Genomic DNA, 26,670 nt, shown 5'->3' on the forward strand with positions numbered 1-26,670 from the left:
CCTCACTGGCAGTTTTCAAGAAGAGGCTGGATGAATATTTGTCAGGGATGCTTTAGGCTGATCCTGCAGTGGGCAGGGAGTTGGACTAGATGATCTGTATGGCTCCTTCTGACTCTGTGATTCTATGAAACAAGCAGCATGGTTTGCTTCATGGAAAACAGGCAGGGAAAGTCTGTAATTATCAGGCTGTGTTGATTAGGCATTAGAATCATAGGGTTGGAAGGTACTTCTAGGGTCATCTAGTCCAATCCCCTGCACAATGCAGGAAATTCACAATCCCCTGTACAGTGCAGGAAATTCACAACTACCCTCCCCACACCCACACACACACACACACACACCCACACCCACACACGCCCTAGTTCATGCTCAGAAGATGGCAAAACACCATCAGGATCCCTAGCCAAGCTGGCCTGGGGGAAATTGCTACCTGACCCCAAGGTGGTGATCGGCATTACCCTGGGCATTACCCTGGCCACGAGAACTAAGCCCTGATGTAACCCTTTCTGCCCTCCCTCTCATGATCCGCCGAGGTCCCCAGCATCAGCTTTGCTGTCAGATTTTACCTGTTGGTCTTGGGGGGAGCCCTGTGGCAAGGAAATGGGGCCTAAGAAATGGGCCTCTGCTTAAAAACCTCCAAAAAAGGAGGGCCCACCACCTCCCAAGGAAGCCTGTTCTACTGAGGGACCACTCTGTCAGGAAGCTTTAAAACTCAGTGCAATTTTGTGGTAGCTGTCTGCGTAGAACAGGATGTATAGTAAATGCACTATTCCAGCACAGAAAGGAGTTGGTAGATACGGGGATGGGGTTTATCAAAGATGGCCGGTGTCAAGCAAGGTTTCACTGCTTGCCCAGCCTCCATTGCTTTCCTAGAGATGATGATGCGAGGCCCTCCTCTTCCCCCACTCTCTCTTCAAAGCTGTGCAATACCAGATCAGTATGGCACAAGTCTGCCTGCCTTGCTGCACTGTTGCAGGAGGAGGGAATTGATCTGACTTGCATAACCGAGACATGGCTGGAAGAAAATGTGGTGGGCCTGCCCCAGCTAACTCCATCTAGTTTTGCAGTCCTCCACCAACCCCACTCACACAGCAAGAGACGTGGAACTGCTATTGTACTTGCGAGATGTTCAACTTCCACAGACTCCCAGTACAAGCTACAGGAGGCATTGATCTTGATGCTCTGATCCTGATGACAGTTCTAACATAGGCAAAGCAGAAGTAATGCTTAACACACTGTCCGGTCCATTTCTGATCATTTCGATCCAGTCATGGTGATGGTTACTGACAGAATACTAGCATCTCTGCAGGCCACTACTTGTATTCTGGATCTTTGCTCATCCTGGCTACTAAAATCTTGTAAAGACCACTTAAAGGAGCCCCTGATGTTCATCATAAACCAGTCATTTTCTGAAGGCATCTTCCCTCAGCCTGTCAAAGAGGTTATCGTCCTCCCACTACTGAAAAAAACATCCTTAAACAAAAATGATGTAGCCAGTTATCGCCCAGTCTCCAGTCTTTCCTTTCTGGACAAAGTGATTGAGAGAGCAGTAGCTGACTGACTCTCAGCCTTCTTGGACAATTCTCGTACTCACAGAGACAGCCCTAGTGGTTCTAGTTGATGACCTCCACCATAGACAAAGGCTAAGCTTCATTGTTGCTCCTCCTAGATCTATCTGCAGCTTTTTATAAAATAGACCATGCCATCCTGTTGAAGCATCTGGAGACAGAAGTTGGTATCAGGGGATGTGCCTTGGACTGGTTTAAATCATTCCTTATGGGGCAAACTCAAAGGGTTGCTATTGATTAGCTATCCTCAGTGTAGGTATTAGGGGTGTGCAGGGACAGAAAGATTCAGTTTTCCTGCTTCGGAATTTCCGAAGCAGGAAAAAGAATTGGAAATAAGTGATTTCCCAAGTGGCAAGCCACTTCAGAAACCGCTTATTGTCCCACTTTGGTATGTTCTGTGAAGATTCAGAGCACACTGAAACTTCCCGCCCCACTGCTTATTTCATCCGATAGGAGGCGGATGAGGAGGTTCCTTCCTCTCCCTCCCATCAGGTGATATAAGTGGGAGTAGGGCTTCCCACGCTTCAGCTGGCCTGCAGGGGGGATTCCCCTCACCGGACAGCTGAAGTTCAAAGGGCCCTTTCCATGCCCCTTGCAAGCGGCATGGAAAGGGCCCTTCCAGCGCTTCAGCTGGCCCACAGGGGGATTCTTCCTACCAGTCAGCTGAAATTTAAAGAGCCCTTTCCATGCCACTTGACCCTTTAAGCTTCAGCTGGCCAGTGGGGGGATTCTTCCCCTCCCGCCGGTCAGCTGGAGTCAGCCACAGGGTTTGAAAGCACCCCGAAGCTTCCCGAAGTGACCTGAATTGCTTCAGGAAGCTTTGATTTGACATTTCTGAATCAGGGCCAGCATGCTTGGCCCGATTTGAAAATCCTGAATCTTTACAAGTTGGGTTTGATTTGGGTTTTTATCCTGAATCGGAAACCCAAATTGCACACCCCTAGTAGGAATTATCTTGTGGGATTCTGCAAGGTGCAATCTTACCCTCCCTGTTATTCAACTTCTGTGTAAAGCCTTTAGGAAAAATTATTCGTACCTGTGGAACTGGATTCCATCAGTAATGCAAATGATCCCCAGCTCTGTATCTCACTATCCAAATCCCCTGGTGATGCAATAGAGGGACTGAGTTGCTGCTTGACAGCTGTTGTCAAATGGCTAAAAGCAAACAAATTGAAATTGAACCCAGACAAGAGAGAAGTGATGCTGCTTGGAAAAGCAGAGTTCTTGAAGAACATTGTGCTTCTGGCTGTTGATGGGATCCAGTTGACCCCGGCTGACTCCGTGAAAAGTCTAAGGGTTATATTGGATCCTGCATTGCTGTTTGAGAAGCAAGCAAATGCAGCAGCATCAAAGGTCTTCTCCCAATAGACTATCCTGGAAGATGGCCTCCTACATGGCTGATCTGGCCACTTGAGTTCATGCCCTGTAACATTGAGACTAGACTACTGTAATTCACTACATACATCTCCCCTCAGAGACAACTTGGAGACTCCATCGGGTGCAAAAATGCTGCAGCTTGTTCACTTTGAGAGCTAGAAAAAGCATTCTGCAGTCTTTTGGCTACCCACCAGTTACCAAGCTTAATTCAAGGTCATTCATAGCCTAGGTCCCTCATATCTGCGAAACCGCCTTTCTCCCTATGTTCTACCATGGCAGCTTCACTCATCTTACAAGGCCTTCTACTACAGATGCCACCTGCAGTTGGGCTAAATCAACAACTGCCCGTACACAAGCACTCTCTGTAGTAGCTCCCACCTTGTGGACTGGCCTGCCTGAGGAGGTCAGGAAAGCACCTGGCTTTCTGCAAACTATGCAAGACTGAATTATTCAGGAGCGCTTTCTAGTCAGATTATAGGGCTGTGTCATAAGAAAGAGTTCAAAGAGATGCCTTGGTAAGGGTCAGAGACTGTACACTAGGGTATTGAGTTCTTTCTGCTGATGTAGAGACACTCCTACTGGGTAGTTTGACATTGCTAAATAAGTCATGTTAATCATTTATGCTTTAATTCAGAAAGGTTTCACCTGTGTGTTTCTGCTTTATGCTACTTTTCAAATTTACATATACCATGTCCTGTTATATTCTGTTTTTCATTGAATGTCCCTACTGCTTATCATACTGTATTTTTGCTGTGAATGTCCTGGTTATTGATTATATTGTGTTCATTTGCAGTATGTAATCCACCTTGGATCTTAGTGAGAAAGGTGGACTATAAATAAACAACAATAATAATAAAGCACAACTGTTAAAGGGGGGGGAAGCTTTATTTAGTATTACTGGAAAAATAGCCAGAATTCTTCTAGTTAATATTAAATTTTCACTTAATAAATGGTAGCTAAGTTCTGTCCTCTATTTGTGCTCATGGAGTGATTCCCCCCCCCCTCCCATGCAGTTCTGCATTATTCCAAATGTATCTTAACCAGTTTCTGTCAGAAAAGCATTAATCTGAAGAGTACCATTTGGATGGAAGCTGCCAGGCTCTTAGTGTCAGTTAATGATAGGTGATTCGTTTGATAATTCTCCACTTAGGGAATTATCCAGAAAACCTTGTAATGCATACCCTGAGTGAAGCACAAATCCTTTGCTAGTTATTTGTTAGTATCAGGAAGTAATCTGGTTAAATGCATATATGCATTCAAGCATCAGCTGTGCCTTTTTAACCAAAAACAAACATCTCAACAGATCTTTAAGAGGTAGTCAGCATGGGCAGCTGAGCAGAAAAAGCAGCCATGACAACTTCGGTGCCTTTGAATACCAGCTCAGCTATCAGAAAGCATTGGCTAGACTTGAAAGTCCTGTGAAACCTAACTCCCTCCTGTACTGTCTTATGAATTTCAGAGGAAAAGAGCTCAGGATTCCGACTCAAGCCGCCCACCCTTATCCACGGCCAGGCACCCAGTGCAGGTAAGCAACACCTCTCTGAGCAGAGGCCAGGGGAAAGGCACATGTGTGAAATTTTGGGTGTGCCTTCTCCTGGAACGTTCTTACAGTGATACAGGTAAGGAACTCTGTCTCATAATAAAGAGAGTTGTTCTTGCCAGTCCCAAAATGGGCTACCTATAGATGAGTGAGGGATTCCTCAGGCTTACCAAAAAATGCAAGGGTTTTTTTTTTAATATGTAGCTGTAAACTAAGGAGAATTAAATGTAAGTAATATTAAAATGGTTCAATCACTAAGCTAAATAGTTGCATGCTAACATGCTAAACATGATTAGATTGAATATAATGTTGAATATAAAATATAAAACGTCAAGTATAAAACAAAGTATGTATGGGGGCTGCCACTGCCAAATAACTTCTCACTCATGACTTTCCTAAACCCTCCCTGCTCACCTTGCCTGAACTTTTGCTGAGACCCGATTTCCCCTTTCTTACACAACTTAATCATTGTTTCTTTCCACCTCTGGCTTGTGTGTACTTATATGAGAGGGAATTGCATCTTTTGAGCTAGATCTGGATTAACGTTTTTTTCATGCTGTATGTCACTGAATGTACGGTGAGGTGCTTTGGTGATCTGTCATGTTATGATAGTAACTGTTCCTAATTAAGGATAGTTCCAAAATTGGTGAATATATTGATTTGATTAAAAAATGTATGGCTAAGTGTGAGCATGCTTCAGCAGCTTCAGAATGGTAAAAATACTTGAAGTCAGCTGAAGAGGAAAGGGATTTGGAGAACTGGCCTACTAAGCTCCTTAGAGTAGTCTTGGATTTGCTTTGGGGATTTCCAGATACTTGTCTTCCCTGGCAATTACTTGCAGGCCCCAGACTTCTACCCCTCCGATTGAATCTCTGGAAGAGGTCATCCAGAGATTTGGGTTGAGTTGTCACCAGTATGTGGATGACACTCAGAGTTGTCTCACGTTTCCAGCAGATCCAGGGAGGCTGTGGAAACAACAGGTGTCTGGAGTAGTTTTGGGATGGATGAAGGCTAACAAGCTGGAAACTTAATCCCAATGAAACAGAGGTGCTACTGGTGGGGGAAGGTTTGACCCAGGAATGGGGATGTGTCCTGTTCTGGATGGGGTTGCACTCTGCCTAACTGAGCAGGTTCGTAGCTTGGGGGTGCTGCTGGAGTGGGCCTCCTGTTGGATAAGGTGGCAGGCTCCAGGGGAGCCTTTCACTGGGTCCTGCTAGTGAGGCATCTGCACCCCTTCCTGGGCAGGAAGGATCTTTCCACTGTGGTGCATGTCCTGGTGACATCTAGATTAGGTTACTGTGATGTGGGGCTGCCCTTGAAAATTGTCCGGCAGCTGCAGTTGGCGCAGAATGCTGCAGCCAGAGTATTGCCTGGAGTGGATCACAGGGACCGTTTCACTTCAGTCTCATTCCATCAACACTGGCTCCCGGTTTGCTTCTGGGCCCACTTCAGGGTGCTGGTATTGACCTTTAAAGCCCTGTGTGGTTTGAGATCAGCATACCTTGAGGACCGCCTTCGCCCACGTGAACCTAGCTGTCTACTGCGATCATCTTCAGGGGCCTTGCTTCAGGTGCCCCTGCCATTTTAAGCTAGCCGACAGGCAACCCAAGAAAGGGCCTTCTGGGTTGTGGCACTGAAACTTTGGAATTCCCTCCCTGGGGAGATGTGCCTGTCTCCCTCTGCCAGTGGCTGAAGACTCTCTTGTTTCGTTGGCGGTAACCCCTTGGACTCCTCCATGGTTTGTTTGTATGTGGGTTTATATGTCCATATTTTTTTGTATTTGTATATACAAATGTTATTTTAATGCTTTAAATGTTTTAATATTTCTTGTTCGTAGGCCTGGAGACCCTACTTTGGGTGGAAAGGCAGCATAAAATTGTTTTAATAAATCTCCCTGATGAAAGACTTTGCCTGGGCTGACCTGCTCTGCCAGCATAGAGAACGTGTTGGACAGGACTGAGATTTCATGGCTTTCCCTTTAAACTGCTCATCTGGGATGGACTGGGGGTGTTAAGAATTAGAGCCCCCCCCCCCCCGCCAAGCCCTCTTGCAGCAGCTTCATCTGTACTCCACAGAGTGAACCTGGTTTACTAGTCATGGGAACTGTTGTCTGAAGGGGTTGAAGGTGACGCTAGATATCCTCCCAAGAGAATTCTATACAATTTGCCTGCACTCCCATCTTTCTCCACTCCTACAATTCCCTGGATTCTTTGAGGGAATCAGTTACACTGAAGTGTTGCAATATCAACACCATCTTGATGCAATCCTCAGACCGCAAAGGCTAATCAAAAGAAGTTTGAAATGAAGGGGTAGAAAAAAGAACAGAATATTTTTCTGTTAGGTGAGGAACTGTTCTCCCATCTTTGCAGTTCTGAAGACCCAGTAAACCCTTGCTTCCCTTTTCAGGTGTCCCCAGCCAGAAACCGAAGGAACAGCAAAGAAGTGTGTTACGCCCAGCTGTGTTGCAAGCCCCACAGCCAAAGGCTTTCTCGGCAGGTAAGTAGTAGGCCCATAGCCTGTTTTCTGTTTATAAACTCCAGAGGTGGCTGTTGATAAAGTAAAATGCAGAATAATGCAACAGTGAAGAAAAAGTCGCCTCAAAGCCCTGAACAGCGTTCGAACTTCAGCAAACTGACAGCCGCTTACTTGGAAAGGCCTATTCAAGCTACACTCATCATGCCTCTGGGGGAGGGAACTCTCATCTTAGAGGCCGAGGCTAGAAAGGGCTTTGCATGAGTTTCCGCTACCTGGATATCAGGCACGGCTTGTTCCTCTGCCAGTGCTGCACCGGCTGATCTTAGAACCTCTGCCGGTTCATATGGATGGAGACAGGCAGAGAAGAGCATCATAGAAGTTCAGCACTTCAGACTTCAGTGCAGCAGGTACCCTGGTGGAAAGCGAGAAAGGTTACATTTTCTTCTTTTTCGTGTAGAAAGCTTCTCCTTAAAGAATATTTATGTATGTAGAACAGCTGCAGCTGAGAGGCTGAACATATACTTTGGGTTTTTTCACTTGGGAACAGAGTCTCCTCTTTGCCTGAGAGCTTGGCAAACCACTTCCAAGCATGATATCATTCCTGAACAAAAATGGTAGCTAAGTTCTTTTACCCAGAAGGGCATGGCTGATTTGTAGAGCAGTTCTTTGGTGTGCAGTGTCCCTGCCATCTCCTGTGAGAGAGCTCTCAGGGAGCTACAGCTAGGAAGGACCTCTCCCTACCTGAGGCCTTGGAGAGCTGCTGCCAGGCTGAGAAGACAACACCAGCTAGATGAACCAACCATATAAGCCAGCTTCATACTTATTGGTTGATTTGATTTTCTGTCTCTTCTTTTGGCCCATGGAAGGCCCCACCAGCTAGTTCATGCAACCTGTGCTATGCTAGGCTTGTGAATAGCTTGGCACTTGGTCATCTGTGGGAAGCATCGGTTGAATGTGGGCAGCCGCTGATCTGTGTGCCTGCATTTTTAGGCTCTAGGTGATTAATATTGTACATACGGATGTCCTTGCCAGGCTATGGGCCGTGTTAACTGGCACCGGGATAGACAGGAAGTCATTCACTGGTAGCCCTTGGACCTCTCTTAGCCTGTTGAATGAGAGGCTCCCTTAGGGAATTCTGCAGCGGGGGATGTGATGGGGGGAGGGTCAGGCCCTACACAGTCTGTTTGAATTGGCTGATGGGCTTCAGTGGAGAACCATGGAGAGAATCACCCTTGTCAATATCACTTCCTGCTGAGATGATGTGAGTGGTGGTTAATGGAACAATAATTGCACAGCTCCTAGGTGAAACTGCAAGCTGAGCCAGTCAGGGGCTTGCGGTTCAAATCCCTGTGCGACCTTAAACTTGCTGGATGGCTTTGGGAAAAATCACGTGTGTCCTGTCTTTAAAATAAGACTTGTTGGTCAGAGAGTTGATTCTGAAGTGCTTTCTACTGTTGCACTGCCAGCTGAGTGAAAATAACAATCTCAGAAAAGGCTTCTCCTGATCAACTGTAAACCACCCTTGGTGGTAGAAAGTGCCATCAATTTGCAACCAACTTATGGCAACCCCACAGGGTTTTCAAGGCCAGAGATGTTCAGAGGTGGTTTGCCATTGCCTGCCTCTTTCGTGTAGGTCTCCCATCCAATTACTAACCAAGGCCAATCCTGCTTAGCTTCTGAGATTTGACACGCTCAGGCTTGCCTGGGCTATCCAGGTGAGAGCAGGCTACTTTTTTTCTGTGTGGAAATATCACAGCACCATGTGTAAGATTTGGGTCCAGTAGCATCTTAAAAGACCAACTAGATTTCCGAAGTATGATCTTTCAAGAGTTAGAGCTCCTTCTGACTCTCAAAAGCTCATACCCTGGAGATCTGGTTGGTCCAGTGCTTCTGGACCCGAACCTTCCTCTTCTACTGTAGACCAACACAGCTACCCGCCTGAAACTAGCGCCATGTGTATAGAACTTGCAGTGAGATTTTTAACAGGTGTGTGGATGGCGTAGTTGCCAACAATCGGGCACCTTGCCAGCATTTCCTGTGGCAGGCTGGCTTGGAACCTTCTTGGAGGTGCTGCGTGGCCATGTTTCAGATGCTGACTGGGTCTGCTGCTGCTTGTTGCAGTTCCGAACAGCGGGACCAATGGTGTTAGCATCCCTTCCAGTCCTGTGGCAGCCACACCTGAGTCCATGAGTAACACGACGCTGAAATCTCCTGACTCAGAGGAAAAGGTGAGTCTATGATGTGATTCTGAGGAACCCGTGGAAGCGGTCTGTATAGGTGTTTGTAACTGTCCTGCAGTTTGACGGATGTGATCGGTTTGCAGTATGAGGAATCCGCTGTACAAAATGCAGTAAAAATAAGCAAGGGTCTTGTGACACCTTAAAGGCTAGCTAAAACGTATTTTAGTTACAAGCTTTGTAAACATATATTGCTGAAGGCTTTGTAAAAATAGTTGATTGCTGTAATTCGATCAACAAAAGGGGGTGAGAACTCCTGGAAATCATTGAGATCCTATTCCTTGTCTCTCCTTAGGATAACACGTGTCAGAAAATTGAGCCTCATCATGCTGCCGAGGCTGAGAAATGCAAAACAGCTGAACAGAATACACAGCAGTCATTTGTGTTTGGGCAAAACCTAAGAGACCGAGTGAAGGTACCTGTCCAGGTGCTTGTGGCGAACAGTGGTGCTTAGCGTGGATTTCTTGCTTGCGTTCCTTCATTCAGCAGAAAATCTTGAGCAGGGCTGTGTGTATTCTGTGTTTAGTATTTCTGTCTATTCTGTCCTTTTAAATTAAAAGTTCTGTGCCCCTCGATCTGAATTTTGTCCCAATAAAATCTAGATTCCTCAGTGTCTTTAGATCATTGAAGTTGCAGCAGTTGGCATTTTTTTTAAAAAAAAAGTTAGCATGACTACTTTAGCAGTCTTTACTCTTTTCTGTCCTTTTGCTATACTTCTGCCCAGCAGGAACTCATCTCAGGGCACTGAAGTCTCTGGCGTCTGACAAACTCCTCTTGTTCTGGAGGCATCAGTAGGCTTTGCCTGGGCACTCTCCAGCTCCATCTTTTCAACCATGAGAACTAGGGACTTGCTCGCTACCTCAGGAAAGCAAATCCTGTGCCCAGTCTCGCCTTCTAAGGCTTTCCTCTGCTCCTGCAGAATTGCAGTTCATTACATAAGAAGCTGATTTTTTGCTCCAGCGTGTTTTTGTCCCTCCTTATGTGTTCTTGTAGAAGCTAAACTCTGAAAGAATTCTCCTGCATTCTTGTTGAGCCTTGCATTTTTAAAAATGTATGTATTTTTTTATCTCACTCTTTTTCTGTTGAACTTGGGGTGGCACACATGGCCCTTGCCCCCTCTTTTTATCCTCACAGCAATCCTGTGATGTAGGTTAGGCTGAAAGATGGTGACTGGCCCAAGATCACCCCATGAGTTTCATCGCTAAGAGAGGATTTGAAGCTTGTCACCTGAAATTAACATTAGTGGTGGCAAAGGGAGGCCGTATGTTCCTTTATCCATGGGCAGAAAGAATGTGCAAGAATCTCCAATTTAAAGTTTTGGGGAAGGAGGTACTGGGAAGGGCCTCTCTCTGCCTGACTCTCGCAGGGGACTGAGTGGGCTGTCATCTGGCTCAGCAGGAAGCTGCTTTGTGTGTTCTGAACACTGTGCCTCTTATTGCAGTTAGGAGATGAAGGGGATGACTCTGCTGACCGGCCAAATGCCCGGCTCCCGAGCTCCGAGACTCCTCCAGCTACCAACTACTTCCTGCAATACATCAGCTCCAGGTGGGAGAGGACACCCGCTCTGTCCCTATTTCTGCTGTTCCTGCCAGCCTCACAGTGCTGTGTCACTGCGCCCAGGGTAGGGGTGGAGGCTCGTGGCCTAAAAAGAGCATTCTTGTCTCTCCAGCATAGAAAACTCGACACACGGCACTGACGCTTCCAGCACCAAGTTTGTGTTTGGGCAGAACATGAGTGAGCGGGTTTTGGTGAGCATTACTTTGTTCCTCTACCTTCTCCTGGATAAAAAAAATAGTAGGTAGCCCCTTTGGTCTGTAGTTAAATCCCAAAACAGAGTCCATGTAATGTCTTTTCCCAGATGTTTACTAAGAAATTAGAGATGGGCATGAAATGGAACACGAACCAAAAAGAACCGCGAACCGGCTCGGTTCGGGGTTCGTGAACCAGCAGTTCGTGGAAGCTCGTTTTCCACAAACTGGTCTACTGGTTCATTTGGTTTGTGTTAAACTGATATGCCCCTTTGCAGCGGCACGGAAAGAAGCATTTAAACCTACAGATCAGCTGCTTGTTGGGAAGATCCCTGACAAGCAGCTGATCATTTAAACAGCGGGGCTTGGCTGCCCGTCCAGGAGTTCCCAGTCAGCCAAACCCCACCTGCAGCTTAAATGCCTATTTCGCCACCGCTCCAAGTGGAAATGGCCATTTAAAGAACTGGTGGGGCTTGGCTGGCTGGCTGGGAACTCCCAGCCGGCCAGCCAAGCCCCACTGTTTAAATGGCCATTTCCCTGCAGCTCCGAGCAGCGGGGAAATGGCCATTTAAACTGTGAGTGGGGCTTGGCTTGCCAGCCAGGAGTTTCCAGCCGGCCAGCCAAGCCCCACGCGCTCTTTAGATGGCCGTTTTCTCACCGCTTAGTGCGGCCATTTAAACAACCCTGCTGTTTAAATGATCAGCTGCTTGTCGGGGATCTACCCAACAAGCAGCTTATCCGCAGGTTTAAATACCCCTTTCCGTGCTGCTGCGAAGTGGCAAGAAAAAGGGCATTTAAACTCCGTGAACCACGAACAAGTTCACGAACTTGCCCCAGTTCGTGGAAGTTCGTGGTTCGTGAAAAGTCACCAACTGCACAGTTCATTTTTTTTTCGCGGTTCGTGCCTACCTCTTAAGAAATGTATTCCGTTGAATTACTCTTTTGGATTTAAGTCCCTTTTGAGGAAACTGAGCAGCAGACCCCCATTGAGTACTCCTAACCCCTGACTTCCTCCCCCCCCCCACTGTTAATGATTTTCACACACTTCCCAGCCCTGTGGTCTCAGCTGCCCTCCACAGTGAGTTGCGGAAATAGATTGCAAATGAGTGGCCTGTGAGTTGGGCTAGCACCGTGGCTTTGACAATGAATGGTCAGCTCTGAGTCCCCACCTCATACCTTTACCTCTGCCCGGTGATCTTCGAAACTTTCCGTTGCAGTATAGGAAAAACACTGGCTAATCCTACCGGGCTGTTATCAGAACTGTCATAAGAACTGCCACAAGATAAGAGGGCAGACTCACAAGGACTTGTTGCTGGGGGGATTTTCTTCTTGCCAGCCTTCTTGCACGCCTGGGACCCATTGCACTTGCTGTCCCCAGCTCCTGACCTTCCTCTCCACCCTTGCTAGCCCCTGTTCCTTCCCCGCATTGATCCCGTGGTCTTTTCTTTCACTCCTGCTTCCTTTCCCTCACCTCCTTCCATGGTTGCCCCTTGAAGTTTTTTTTTATAAGGTATTTTTGGAGTTGGAGGTTGGGTTAAGCTTTTTGTATTTTTCTGAAAACCTGGAATTTCCTCTGGTTCAGAGAAACGTGTCCCCTCCCCCTGTGTGGCCCCCATGATGCACATTTTTCATCCCCTTACTGTTTTCTGGTGTGTACACTGCCGCCCCAAGAGAAAAACTAATAAAAGAGGTACAAGAGAAAGAGAAGGAAACTCCAAACAGGGGATATGGCACCCCTCTGGGTATCACCTACCACCTTTTTCTCTTTTTTTTCACTTTTCAAAGAATTTAATAAGAATTGTTGCGACTCAAATGATGACATACAAAGGACTACTTTGCTTTGGAGAAATATTTTCTGTAGGCATAACACAGATGAATCCTATCTAAGTCAGAATTTGAAGTAATAACTTAAGAGTCTCTCTACATGAGATGCTTTGGCATGTGTTCGTCAAGCATAAGGAAATGCAATGTCAGCCAGGAAGCATAGTTTAAAAAGAAAGAGCTAGTGGAGATCACTCCTCAGGTGGGTTTGTTAATTTTATCTTCGGCTCCTAAAGGCTCTGTCAATTTCACCTCTCCAGTCTAAAACTCTGTGGAATCGCAACCAGAGGGCAATGAGGAATCGAAATGGGCTGGAGCGGCCTTCCAGAGCTGGGCTTAGACCTGGAGAGGTTATAATGGGCTAAAGTTTCCCTTCTGGCACTTCACAGCCCCTTCACATAGCTCCAGTGTATAGCAAAGCCTTTTTCCGTGCTGCCATCCTACGACCGTTTTCTCTTGTCCTCCCTATTGCAGGAATTCTGGTCATCAAACTGGGTTTTCTTCTCCTTCCAGCAGTGGTACTGGAATGATGTATGTGTGCACTTAGTGGGAGGGAGGGCCCCTAAGTAGTTGACACCTTTTCTCCCAACAGCCAAGACCTAAATGGAGTGAATGCCCCTGCCAGGAGAATCCTTATTGGTCCGCAGTGGATTGAATCATAGAATCATAGAGTTGGGAGGGACCTCTTGGGTCATCTAGTTCAACCCCCTGCACAACGCAGGCAATTCTCAACTACCCCCCTCCCCCAACTGCCCCAGTGACCCCTGCTCCATGCCCCAAAGATGGTAAAACACCTCCAGGATCCCTAGCCAAACTGGCCTGTGGAAAATTGCTAGTCAAGGTGTGGAAAATTGCTGTGGAAAATTGCTATCCAAGGTGACGATCAGCATTACCCTGGGCGTGTAAGAAGGGCCACGAGATTGAGTGGAAATTAAATCTCTTCTCAGGCATTGCCATGGGTGCCCATGTGTGTCTAATTTGTCCAAAGGCAAAGGGCATATGCCGTATTTTGGGGGCCTCCTGTTTGTGGACTGGCCAACGGGAGGAGGATCTGTTAAGAACTCCCTCTCTGCAAGCTTTTCATGTACTGTGCAAAACTACTAGTTTCTTAGAGCTCTTGCTGATTGCTGTTTATTCTGGGCTTTTATTCTGTATGCTACTTTTAACAGGTTATGCTACCTTGTAGGGCCACACTAAACATAGGCAGAAAACTATGAACAGAACAGTTTCCCCAAGTGACTAGTGAAGAAGGAGCTGCTCCTTTGTTAAAGGGCTCCTCTTTTTGTGCCTCTTCGAATGCAGTCCCCAGACCCTGCAGTCAAACAGTGGCTGCACCTGTGCAGTTGTGGACAAGGATCTCTGAGCACTCACCCGTGGAGTTGATCATACTTGTTAGGGAGGCAAAGAGAAGAGCGGCTTTTGAAGGAGGGGAGCGGGGGGGAGTGCAAAAATGTTGTTGCCCAGCTTTGCCTTGTTTCTTGGCTGTGATTTAGATGGGCAGATGGGCCTCCTCGCTGAGGGCATGAAGCAGGCTCTGGAACACACAAGATTCTTCTACAAGTCCTTTCAAGTCACCCCGAGACCCTCCTTTGTTTTGGATGCTGCAGACAAACACAGCTGTTTGTTGGGGGGAAATTTTAAAATGTATGATGACTTAGTACATTTCTATACCATTTTTCCTCATAGCTCCAAGCAGTTTACAATAAAAACAGAACAGATTAAAACCTAACCAGAAACCTGGCATATTAAAATACTGGTGGAAACGAAGTCAATAAAAAGCAGCTCAGACCTCACCCAAAGGACTGTGCTGTCACTGATTCCTGGGGGCTGCAGTCCTTTGCCTGGCGTCAGGCTCTGTGCTCAGCATTTCCGGCCTTGATGTCTGCTCCTTTCCTCCCTGTGCTGCAGAGTCCACCCAAACTGAGTGAGCCTGGCACAGACAGTAACAAGGAGAACGCTGCTGGAGATTCCGGCTCTGAATCCTCTTCACAGGAAGCCACTCCAGAAAAAGGTAAATGCCAAAACCTGCTCTCAGGCTCTGGTGCTTCCCAGTTTGCCTTACAACCTAGTCTTGTTGGACTGAGCCTCAAGGGCCTCTGGCTTCCCCTTTCATTCATGCTGGCAGCTTCCCAGCAACCCTTGAGGTTTCAGGACAGACTGTTTTAGGAACTGCCCCGGTTCCCTTTGCCTACTTGCTTGCAGGAAGTGCTAAGCTCAGATTTGGTGAGCCTCGGGGATGCCCACCAGAGTGCTGGGCAGGTCCCCAGATTCAAAGGACAAGGGCTTGATATTGTGGTCTCTTCCTGAGGAACTTACAAAATTAGGAGTGGGGGCGGGGGGGGGGGTTGAGACTGCAATAATGGGAGGGGAAAAAAGAGCTGGGGGCAAATGGGAAGAATCAGCATTCATTCCAGTTGAGTCCCCGTCATTGATTGAGACTGCAGATTGGTCACAGTACAGGTGGGGGAGGTGCTGCCATATGGGCGTTCTGGGAAGAGGAAGCGGTTCCAGAGCAAGGGGGTCCTCAACTGGAGTCCTCCTAGCCCACCGCCTTGCTCTGTGCAGGAAATTCAACGTGATGGGACTGGGCGAAGTCCTCTGAGGGATCTTCTGAGCGCCAAAGAATAAGGTCACAGGCCAGCCGGTATCAGGACAGGAGAGGGAAGTACAGGGTGCTGATGGAAGGATGAGGGGGCATTGCCAGTAAAAGAGGCCTGTTAAGAGTGCCCACCTAGTTCTTCGAATTGGCGCTCCAGAGACTCCACTTTCCTACATCTCTTGTCCTCGTGCTGAACCTATAGCTACATAATTAGATAAGCTTCCAGAATTCTTTGGTGCTGGTTTCCACCTGTCCTTCCTGTGCTCTGGATAAAAGGTGGTGAAGGGCTGGCCGGTCTGTGTTCCTGGTTCTCTTGCTACATTTCCGTCATCAGTACCCGCTTGCATCTGGTTTGGCCCAAAAGCCAGAAATATGGGTAGGAAAGCATCTAGTGTCTGAAAATACCATTAAGAACTTTGTAGCATTCAGGGGGCCCCTCCCCCCAAATAAACTTGCAAAATTTTGTTCAGCCAATAATATTTCAGAGTCACTTGCTGAGTCTGCTGCGGCGTACACGAAAGCTACTGCCCGGAAGTGCCTACTGGAGAAGGTGGAAGTGATCACTGGGGAGGAAGCAGAGAGCAACGTCCTGCAGGTGAGGCTGGCAGAAGCTGGATCGCATCCCTGGCCGTTCCGTAGCCAGTGGCCTTCCTTCTCCGATGTGTGAAGGACGTTCTTGGAGCTGATCGAGTGGACACTGAGGCCTCTTTGTCAAGAGGCAGATGCTGCACTGAGGCCTTAGGACCTGCAGGTGGGAGGGGAATCGGGGCCCGAAGGCCAGGCTCGTGCCCCTAAAACATTTTCAAGGCAGGCGTCTTCTCACTGTAGTTGTCGGGATGCTTTGGTGAGCCCATTGCACACCCCTGTTTGTCCTTGGCTAGTGGTTGTGGCTGAGGCCAAAGATCCTTCTGGTTCTGTATCCTGTTCCTAGCCATGGCTGACCAGGTGGCTTCTGGGTAGTCTGCAAAGGCCAACAACTCCTCCTCTGTTTATGTGTCCCTTGTGGCAGCAGGTATTCAGAGGCAGACTGCCCCTGAACGCGGCAGTTCCAGTTGTCTTGCCCTGCAAGGAAGTGCTGCCTCCTCTGGAGCCCTAGTGCAGCATGCTTTCTTCAAGGGTTTTGACTTCCAGAGACATCTTCCCAGGGCTTACCTCTCTATTTCTCTGTGATATATACAGAAAAGAACCGTTGCTAGTGGGAAGCATCTATGCGATCTAACCCGTTGCCACATAACAAACCAAATGAGGCCGAAAGCCAAAAGCTGCCTGACTGACAGCCTGTAAGGATGCCAAGTAACTCTCAAAGTCTTCACTGCAAGCAGTAAAAGCATTTTATTGATAAGCCACCAGTATCATGCACTTGCTCCATTTTTGCCAGGAACAAATACGTAATTCCCATTCACGGGTCCGAGAACCAAGGCTAGTGTCAGATGCAGCTCAAGCAAAATATACCCTCTTACCATAACATAAAGTACAGGAAGTATCAAACTGCAATCACAACCGCAGACTGGATTGAGTCTGAGCACGACAGGTGACACCAGGTACCTGACATCTCCACAAACATCCTCTTGGGCTGTCCAGGGCATTCAGCGGTGTAACTTTCTCGCCGCCTCTCCTCCATAAAGATTTTCAGCAAAGGAGCTACTTTTTCTGTTGCAGATCCAGTGCAAGTTGTTTGTGTTTGATAAGACCTCCCAGTCCTGGGTGGAAAGAGGCCGAGGGCTCCTCAGGCTGAATGACATGGCATCCACCGACGATGGGACGCTGCAGTCGCGCCTCGGTAAGACCCAGCAGGTGCAGGGAGCCCAGTGGGTGGGCCAAAGCTGGCCCAGCAGGAGACCAGCACGTGCAGCCAGGCTGGGTCCGTCTCCTGCAAGGGCCATCTGGTTGCTGCAACCAAGCAGCCTGGAAATGAATTCCCATTTAGCAGCAGCACATGGCAGCCAGCAAGTCCCCCATGGTGGTTAGCCCCCAGCCTCTTAAAGTTAGCCAGCCTGCCCACTCACAGCAGGTGTATTACTGTTACATGTTACCCACCCGCCTCCCTCGTCAGGGAGCAAGGGAAGCCAGTCATGCCAGTCTTGGCTGCTTGGCTGGAGTCAAATACCCTACTCTGGGGCTGGGCCCAGAACAAGGAGTGCCTTAGATATATGTTAGCTCGGCATGGAGAGCAGAGAGGGAGGCCTGGTCCCCTGGGGTCCTCCTGGGACACGCAGTTACCCACACGTTGCTGTAGTGCAGAGAGTGCTTCCTTGGGCTGGGTGCCTGGAAGCCCAGGGAAAGAGCAGGGCTGTGTCTTGGAGCATGCCCGTGGGGGGGGGGGGGCCGTCACCATGGTTCAGGCATCGCCGAAGGTCCGGCATGGGTTTGCTAGCCTGCTCTCCTCTTCTCGTCCCTGCCCAGTCATGAGAACACAGGGCAGCTTGCGGTTAATCCTGAACACCAAGCTTTGGGCACAGATGCAAATCGACAAAGCCAGTGAGAAAAGTATCCGGATCACCGCCATGGACACGGAGGACCAGGGAGTCAAAGTGTTCCTCATCTCGGTAAGGGCCAGGGTGGCATCCTCCTTGACCAGCTTCTCAGCTTCGTGTGCCCCCTAAACTGCTTTGACATGTTATTTTCTCCTTCACTGGACAAACGTCTTTGTCTTTTCAAGTCAGATATTCTCTCTTGAGAGTTTTAGATAACGTATTGGGTAGGGGCTCCATTGAAGCAGTGGATCTAGTGGATCCATTCTGCTCGTGGTGGTGCTTCCTTCTAGCAGGGGGAGCCTCCCTATGACACTGGAGAAAAAGGCCACCGGGTAGTGGAAGGGCTGTGTGGAATCCAGCCCAGTGACTGCCAGGTGGCTAAAGGCTGGCCATCGTTTAGCCTCTCCATGCTGGGTCAGACCAGCAGCCCAGGTGGATCCTTTTTCTCCTGATGGGGGCTGAGTGGGGAGCGCAAAGGAGAGTGCTGCCTCCATACCTGGTCCTTGGAGGTAGCCTCGAAATGGGGAGTCTCACACCAGGTCACAGGACGGTACAGGTAAAAGGCTGGATCAGAAGGAAGTTCCCTGTCATCCAGCTACTTCTGGGGAGTTCACGGGCAGTCTCCCTGCCCTGCTCTCTGGGATACAGGGCCCTGCCTGAGACATGGGAGGTTCTGTTCGGCTTCCCCAGGGAATGGCTGCTTATAGTTCTCTCCTTTCCCCTTTTCCAAAGCCACCTAGAGCTTCCTACCTTCCTTTCTGGTTGTGTCTGGCTAGTTGCTCATCATCTGGGCTCGGGGAAGGCTTCTGATCCAAAATGGATTCTTCCTTTCTGAACCACAGGCGAGTTCTAAAGACACAGGACAGCTCTATGCTGCCTTGCACCACCGGATCCTGGCCTTGCGGAGTCATGTGGAGCAGGAGGAAGAGGCCAAAAACTCCGCACCAGAACCAGAGGTGACCCAGTCGAACGAGGAAGATAGTGACGATGATGACGATGGCTTGGCCCCGTCAGGATCACCTGGAAGTGGTGAGCAAACCTCTGAAAACGTTCTTAAACAATTGGGGGGGGGGTGAATAAACCAAAGCTGTGGATAGGAGAAAAGGTAGACTACAAAGCAGTCAGACTCTTGATTTGGAGCTGCTGCCTGGGGTTGGTTTCCTCTCAGAGCACCCCGCCAGAAACTCCTGAGTAAGCTTTGCAGTCATGGGATTAGAGGACAGGTCCTGTATGGGCTAGAAACTGGCTAAACAGGAAGCAGAGAGTAGGAATAAATGGTGGACAGTCCTCGCAATGGAGGGAAGTGGGCAGGAGTCCCACAAGCAGCAGCACTGGGGCCCGTGCTTTCCCATTGGTTCATAAGTGGTTTAGAATTGGGGGAGAGCCGTTGTAGTGGCCAAGTTTGCAGATGACAAAGAATTATTCAGGATGGTGATGACCAAGCCAGATTATGAAGAGCCACGAGAGGATCTGTCAAAATTGCGTGAGTGGGCAACACCATGGCAAATGAAGTTCAGTGTTGGTAAGCATAAGGTGATACGCACTGGAACAAAATATCCTAACTTTAAATTCATGCTGATGAGTTTTGAACTGGCTGAAACTAAGGTTGAAAGAGATTTTTAGGGGCTGTAGTGGAAAGCTTGATGAAAATACCTGCCTCGTGTGCATCAGTGGTGAAAAGAGTAAACTCTATGTTTATTAGGAAGGGGTTAGAAAATAAGGTGGCCAATATTGTAATGCCCTTGTATAAAGCTGTGATGTAGCTTCATTTGGAATACTGTGTGTAGTTCTGGTCACTATCACAAAAAGGATGCAAAAAGGAAGTACAAAGGAAGGCAACCAAGGTATTTTTGGGGGCTGGAGCACCTTTCCTGTGAAGAAAGACTGGAAAGTCTGGGACTGTGTAGTGTAGAAAAAAGGTGGGTCAGAGTCATGTAGAGGTTTGTAAAATTATGGATGGGGTGAAGAAAGTGGATAGAGGGAGACTTTTTCTTCCATAAATAGTTTCAGGACACACAAAAGGAAATACTTACTTGCTCGACAGGAAATTAAATTGTGGAATTCACAGGCAGAGAACGTACAGATGGTTTTAAAAGGAGATCAGATAGATTCATGAACACGTCCATCAATGGCTACTCGCCGTGGTTAATAAAGGGTAGCTCCATATTCAGAGGCACCAAACCTCTGAATATCAGTTCTGGGAGGGGAGGGGCTTGGCTTTGCCTCCATGCTGGCCCTCAAGAGCAGCAGCTTAGCCACGACGTGAAGCCAGAGAGAGGGTTCCGTGCCACTGCTCTGATTCAGTGGGGCTCTTTTGGTGTTCTTGGGTTCCCAGTCCATTTCGCTTTGGTTTCCTTTATGGATTGATCTTGCCACAGTTTCCCTCAGAAGACAAGCATATTCACATTTCTGCAAACTGGAGCCTGCCAACTCTTTCTCCGTGGTCTAATTATCCTTCTGGAGGCCAGGGGATCCTTCGTGCACCCTCCTGGGCCCACACTCCCAACATTCTATATCGAGTATGATTTCTTGCTTTGTCTCTGCTCTCTTCGCTTCCTACTTCCTACCCATCCGGGTTCCCAGCTCTCTCCCGCTGCTTCTCATAAGAAGTTCCTCTTGTTGTTGGTGTATAGCAAGGGTGTTGAACAGACTTCATTTGTGCTTATTGGAAATGCTGTGAAGGGTTGGAAATGGTGAGAAACTTGGTATTTTTTTTAAAGATGCAGCTGTTTACCAGCAATCCAGATACTGCTGTCAAGCTTGTAAGCACCTCTGTGGAGTACTTAAAATTCCTTCTAGTAGTATAACAAACACATTAAAATTAACTTCTTAATTTCCTGCCCACACCCATTTCCAAAATAAAGTGTGGGAGTTCCTTTCTGTTCAGGGGAGGCTGCCTATCCTCCCGTTAATTGAACTATTCCATTCAGTACTCCCCCCTGAGACAGAATAAAGGGTGTTATTTTGAATGCTCCTTACAGGTTAAGGAGGGCAGATGAAAATACCCTGTTTTCGGTCCAGGTCATCTAATTATGTGTATTGGTGATGTTCATAAAATGCAGGACAACTAGGACATCCCACATGGGGCTGAAATACAGTTTTCCCCCTGCTCTATTGATGGCTGGTTATTGGCCCTTTCCAGAGCAACCCCCTTTTCCGTCCTACTAGTTGAGAAAGCGTTTCCCTTCTGATTTTTACTATGATGGTTAATAATAATAAAATTTGATTTATACACCACCCTTCAGGATGACTTGACACCCACTCAGAGTGATTTACAAAGTATGTTGTTATTATTCCCACAACAACAAACACCTGTGAGGTGGGTGGGGCTGAGAGAGCTCTGAGAGAGCTGTGACTGACCCAAAATCACCTAGCTGGCTTCAAGGGGAGGAGTGGAGAATCAAACCTGGCTCTCCAGATAAGAGTCCCACTCTCTCAACCACTACACCAAACTGGCTCTCTTGAGCTTTTTCGTTTTCAGAATTGCAGTTCCTGCGCTCTTGCATAATTGTATGCGACTCCTTGGCAGAACTTGATCTTTGGTTTAAGTTTCACTCATCAGGGGTTTCCCAGATGTGTTTTCTTTGTTTCCTAGACAGAGCATGCGTGCACCGTTCTCATGCTCTCAGCACTGCGTTCTGCCCGTGGCATTCTTCTGAGGCCTGCGCCTGCTGTCTCGGGAGCTGCCCCTGCAGTAGCCCTGCTGTAATGGGGCGTCTCCAGGTTGTTCCTGGTCTAATGCAAAATGAGTTCGTCATACTACTACTTTCACCTAGAGCACGAGACGGACCTTACTTTTCTTTGTCTTTTATTTCAGTGCAAACATTCCATGTTGTCATGGAAAGCATGGCAGTTGTGTTTTTCTCAACCAATGGATGCAACCACCTAGATACTCTGATAGGAGGTGCTACCGATTTGGCCTTGCCACTCAGTGGGACAGTCCATGCACCGCCCATTTTTGCCTTTGTGCTGCCAGGGGACCCCCTGTGCTTTCACCTTTTAAGTAGAAAAGAGTCTCTACGAAGGCTATAGCAGGGGGTTGGACCCTGCTTCTTGTGCTGTTGATTATCTTCTTGTCATTAATTGGGACTCAAAAACTTTCCTTTTTCTTACTGGATTTCTAAATACATTCCAAGCAGGGTGTAAGGTTTTAGTTTAAAATACTTTAGATCTTTATTTCAGCTCCTCCTAAGTTACCTAAGTCACTATTACCTCAGGAGGACCCCAGTCACAACCAACGCTCCTTTTGTGTATACACACACACACGCACACACACACAGAGCTTCAGGTGTTCCCTACTTTACCAAGGCTTTTAGCTTGAGAACTCCTTCCCTTTCAAAGTGTGAATCCCATTACTACCATCTCTTGTGGCATTTTGTCCTCCTTGTGTGACCTGTATATTTCTTCCTGACTGACTTCCTCAGTGGTTGTTGTGGATTTTCTGGGCTGCATAGCCGTGGGGCTATGCAGCCCAGAAAATCCACAACAACCATCGATCTCCAGCCGTGAAAGCCTTCAACAATATATCGACTTCCTCAGTGTTCCCAAAAAGGGTTTTGCTGCCATTCCCACCTTAGATCTCTTCAGTTTCAGTGGTATTGTAGGAAAGCTTGTTTATAGGTAGTGGGTATGACAGGACAGTCAGTACATGGGGGTAGTTGTGAGATAAAAAAGGATCCTTTTTTGTTTAAACAAAAGTAGAATTTCTGTATAAGAATACGTGCATGATGGTGGCAGAATATTGATAACTGTATTGGAATCAGAATAGGTTCATAAACTTGGAGGTTTAAAAATAGTTATCTTCTTAAAGGTATATTTATAGCTATAGAATTGGATTCCATCAATATGCAGATAACGCCCAGTGTCTCACTGTCCTAATCACCACAGGGTGCTTTGCTCATCTGAACTGGGCTTTCTGCAGGTGCACATGGGCGAAATCAGTGGCTGCCTGTACACGCGCAATCTCTGTGGTGGCCCCCACCTTATGGAATGGCCTGCCTAAAGAGGTCAGGAGAGCTACCATTCTCCTGGCCTTCCACAGATGATGCAAAACTGAATTATCCATAAGGGCTTTTTACTCAGATAGGAGGGCTGTACTATAAGGAGGCAGTTTCAAAGAGATGCATCAGCAAAGGGCTGGGGAGTCCTGATAGAATTCACCACTATTGCTGTAAGTATGATCCTACAGCAGTTTGGTGTAGTAGTTAAGAGTGTGGGACTCTGATCTGGAGAGCCAGGTTTGATTCCCCGCTCCTCCACCTGAAGCCAGCTGGGTGACCTCGGGCTAGTCACGGCTCTCTGGAGCTCTCTCAGCCCCACCCACCTCACTGGGTGTTTTGTTGTGGGGATAATAATGACATACTTTGTAAACTGCTCTGAGTGGGCATTAAGTTGTCCTGAAGGGCGGTATATAAATCGAAGTTGTTGTTGTTGTTGTTGTTGTTAGTTCTTCTGCTGTTTAATATGCCAGTCTTAGAATTGCTTATGTTGTGTTTCAGCATCTCTTCAACTCTGTTGGATTTCTGCTGGTTTTAAATCTTTGCAAATTTGCATTTATAGAATCTATTAGGTCATTAATTTAGATTTCTTTGAAACAGACTCTACTGACTCACACTGTGTAATCAGCCTTGAGTTTCAGTGAGAAAGATGGACTATAAATAACATAAATAAGACTAATTTAGTGTAGTGGTTAAGAGCGGCAGGACTCTAATCTGGAGAGCCGGGTTTCATTCCCCACTCCTCCGCTTGAAGCCAGCTGGGTGACCTTGGGTCAGTCACAGCTCTTTCAGAGCTCTCTCAGCCCCACCCACCTCACAGGGTGTTGTGAGGATAATAATGATATACTATCTAAAAAGTGGGTGTTAAGTTGCCCTGACAGGCAGTATATAAATCAAATGTTGTTGTTATTCTGTGTCTTATTTTCTGTTTAAAGTTAATATTGGACGTTGCTTTGTGTAGCAAAGTGGAAGTATTTTAACCAAGAAAATAACTAGCAAATAAATGTTTTAAACCAGGCAGTAACCACCACCAGAGGCCTGGGATGGGCCAGGAGGAGAGTCGGGGGTGGGGGGTGGGGTGAAGGCAGGCCCTCTGTCCTGCAGGCTGTTGTGAGTGTCCTTTTGCAAAGCCAGAGATGATTCACAAGCTTCCTTGTATCCGTTGCAGGCCCTCCCAACGAAGGTGATGGACAAACGGGTGGGAGCACATAGCAGCCCTGAACCGTCGTCCCCCTCCCCCCTCCGGCCTGGCCAGAGCCGTGGCAGCCAAGACCTTCTGGTGGAATGTCCTGCTCCAGGCCAGCAATCGAGGCACCGAGGCATATGAACTGTGCATCCCTGTTCTGGTTTTTTTGTGTGTGTGTTGGATTTTGGGGGAGGGGCTGGATCAGTTGAATCCATATTAAAAAGAAAAGAAAAAACAGCAGCAGACTGTGGGCAAAACTTGCTGGATGCGGTTTGGGGACACCAATGCTCATCATATTGATGAGTGGGAAGAAATACCCTTTCCCCCACCCTGCTGTGAATTGCTATTAACTGTTAAGGCATCGTGTGACTCACCACAGCCTGTTTGCGGGATCTCCTGGCTCTCTCCTCTCCACCATGGAACCTTCCAGTGCGGCCCCTACTTGAATTTGTCTCCCTCCCCCCCCCCTCCTCAGCCCAGTGTCTGCCTCTCCCATCACCAGCTCTCTTCTGCCCCAAGGCTCTGAAATGGTTCCTCTCTCCATTGGATTGCAAACTACAAGACCCTCGTCTTTCAACTTCCAATCCCGTGGAACTGTACAGAAGCCTGGAAGTGCTGCTTGCCTGACAGGCTGTGTTTTGTGTTTAGATTTTTTTTCCACACAGAGATTAAAAACAATACCTGGACAGCCGTTTTCTGAGCTTAGAAGAGACTTTCAACTGGGAGCAGGGAGGGTGTGCTAACAGACCCTTCCTTTTTCTTCTTATTATTTGAGACTTCTATTGTGACAACTTTTTTATTTTAGTTTTATATGAGATACTCTAGTGTGATGAGCAAGTGAGCCCCCTTCTGTTTTGTACTGTTCTGTTACTATTTAAGGGAGAGCTAAGCCACTCTAGATGTGTGCCTGCACATGCGCGCGCGCACACACAAAACAGGTGTTAATGTACCAGGCTGTGTGTTGCTCCTGCCTCGTAACCTCCCAATCTCACCACGGTGCTTAACAGCTGAGTAGGACGCAGCAGTCTTCTCTTTTCAAGAACACAGATGCTGTTTTGGTGGAGCGGGGCCAACTGCTGAAACGCTGCTGCCATCCCATCCTCTCACTACAAGCTCGTGTCTTCTGCCAGTGAGGGGCTTCAGTTTGTGCCTAAATTGGAGCTTCCCAAGCAGGGGGCTGCCCGCCCATCAGATGCAGATGCCCTGAATATGCCCCCTTAGATCTTTCTGCTGTCGTCCTTTTGGGGAGGTCTTGACCTCTGAAGAATCATGGCTAGCTTTGTCTTGGTTGCCCAAATAACCCCAGTGGTATGAGCAGCATCTTTCAGGAAAAGACCCTCTGCCTGAACATGCAAGCACTCGCCATTGCTAGTTGTTGGAGGGCAAGGCCTCCCTTGCACCAGGGGCCTGGTTGTGGGGGGAGGGGGATTCTTCCGTCCTCTCTAATCAGCAGCAGAGAAGCCCTTGCAGGGGCTTACGTAATCCTCTTTGCTGGATCCTGGCCACCCATGTTTGCATCCTTGCCCAAAACAAGACAGATCTTTTTGCCCAGAAATGTTCTAGAAGCAATTTCAGCAGCTTTGTATTCTGTGTGGGCTTTTCCTCCCATTGTTCATATACGTTTGTTTTGGATTCCACCCCCACCCCCCACCCTTCCCCAACTTGATGAAGGAAGAAGACGTAGGGGTGGTGGCCAGGGTTAGCTATCTCACCCCTTCTCTACATGTTGTCTGTCTTAACCAGGCCTTATTTCCCTTTTCAAGAAGCTGCCTAGTAGCTAACAAGTTTCTTTGGCTAAGCAAAGAGAGAAAACGGCAGATTCCGCTGTATCTGTCTCCTTTTGCCCCCTTCCTTCTCCAAACCTCCTCTAGTGTTTAATTTCTTTTCCCATATAGAGTGAAACTAGCCAGCTGCAGAGAAGTCTGGATGGATTGTGAAACTCGTGGGCACTGGTTTGTTAAATATGTGGGGGGTGGGGCGCTTGTATCAAGGAGACTAAACCTTTGGACAGCTTTAAACTGGTAAAATTGAAATGTGGTGGCATTCTGATGTCTAGTATTTAAATAGGGGGAGGAGGAGCGAGCCCCTAAAGCAGTTTACTCTGGCAAAGCGGGTGTGTTAGGGGTGGGATGGGGGGGGTCTGCTTCCTGAGAACATCTGGGATTGCCACGGGGTTATTTTTAGTATGTTCACATGTGAGAGTTGTGGGAATGACTTTGGAGGCATCAGCAGAAAGCAACTGTAGGGGTTGGGGGGCAGCTGCTTTCTCCAGAACTTTTTAACACTTGGATGTTGAAACAATTCCCCATGGACTTAGTTCTTATAAATCTGGCAGCTATTTTTGATGTGGCAGTTTGGATCCAGCAGACTCACCTCAGGCAAAGCAAAGGAGATTCCACGTTGCTTCTGGAGTAGCCACAGACCCTCTTTTGGGAACTTCGGCATGTCAGAAAAACCTTGCGGTGGCTTTTTGGAGAAGGAGGGTCAGATGGGCCAGAAACTGACTTTATTAACGTTCTTTTCTGCTTCAAGCCGTAGCCAACTAGTGACGAGTAAAAACCAGACAATGCCCGTGTGTTTTGGAAGATTTCTGTATGATGGTCATATCAGATGTATTTGGGAATTACATTAAAACTTGTAACAAATCA

The 26,670-nt window shown here is 47.7% G+C and overlaps 1 protein-coding gene across 4 annotated transcripts in view; it reads left to right on the top strand.

Moving 5' to 3' along the window:
• RANBP3 (RAN binding protein 3) overlaps positions 1–26,670 on the top strand; it is a 41,659-nt gene extending 14,989 nt beyond the window's left edge. For 2 of the 4 annotated variants that reach the window (XM_054981209.1, XM_054981212.1), the window contains 12 exons: positions 4,405–4,470; positions 6,892–6,981; positions 9,082–9,188; positions 9,493–9,612; positions 10,639–10,742; positions 10,867–10,945; positions 14,675–14,777; positions 15,836–15,960; positions 17,025–17,145; positions 17,769–17,911; positions 18,682–18,868; positions 24,005–26,670. In XM_054981209.1, the coding sequence (XP_054837184.1) occupies positions 4,405–4,470; positions 6,892–6,981; positions 9,082–9,188; positions 9,493–9,612; positions 10,639–10,742; positions 10,867–10,945; positions 14,675–14,777; positions 15,836–15,960; positions 17,025–17,145; positions 17,769–17,911; positions 18,682–18,868; positions 24,005–24,048 (1,289 nt within the window). In that variant the 3' untranslated portion in view covers positions 24,049–26,670. The remainder of the gene's footprint in view (positions 1–4,404; positions 4,471–6,891; positions 6,982–9,081; positions 9,189–9,492; positions 9,613–10,638; positions 10,743–10,866; positions 10,946–14,674; positions 14,778–15,835; positions 15,961–17,024; positions 17,146–17,768; positions 17,912–18,681; positions 18,869–24,004) is intronic. The other 2 variants (XM_054981211.1, XM_054981213.1) reach the window with 1 other exon arrangement.

Source organism: Eublepharis macularius, chromosome 5, assembly GCF_028583425.1.
Source record: "Eublepharis macularius isolate TG4126 chromosome 5, MPM_Emac_v1.0, whole genome shotgun sequence".
In the NCBI taxonomy this organism is placed as follows: domain Eukaryota; kingdom Metazoa; phylum Chordata; class Lepidosauria; order Squamata; family Eublepharidae; genus Eublepharis; species Eublepharis macularius.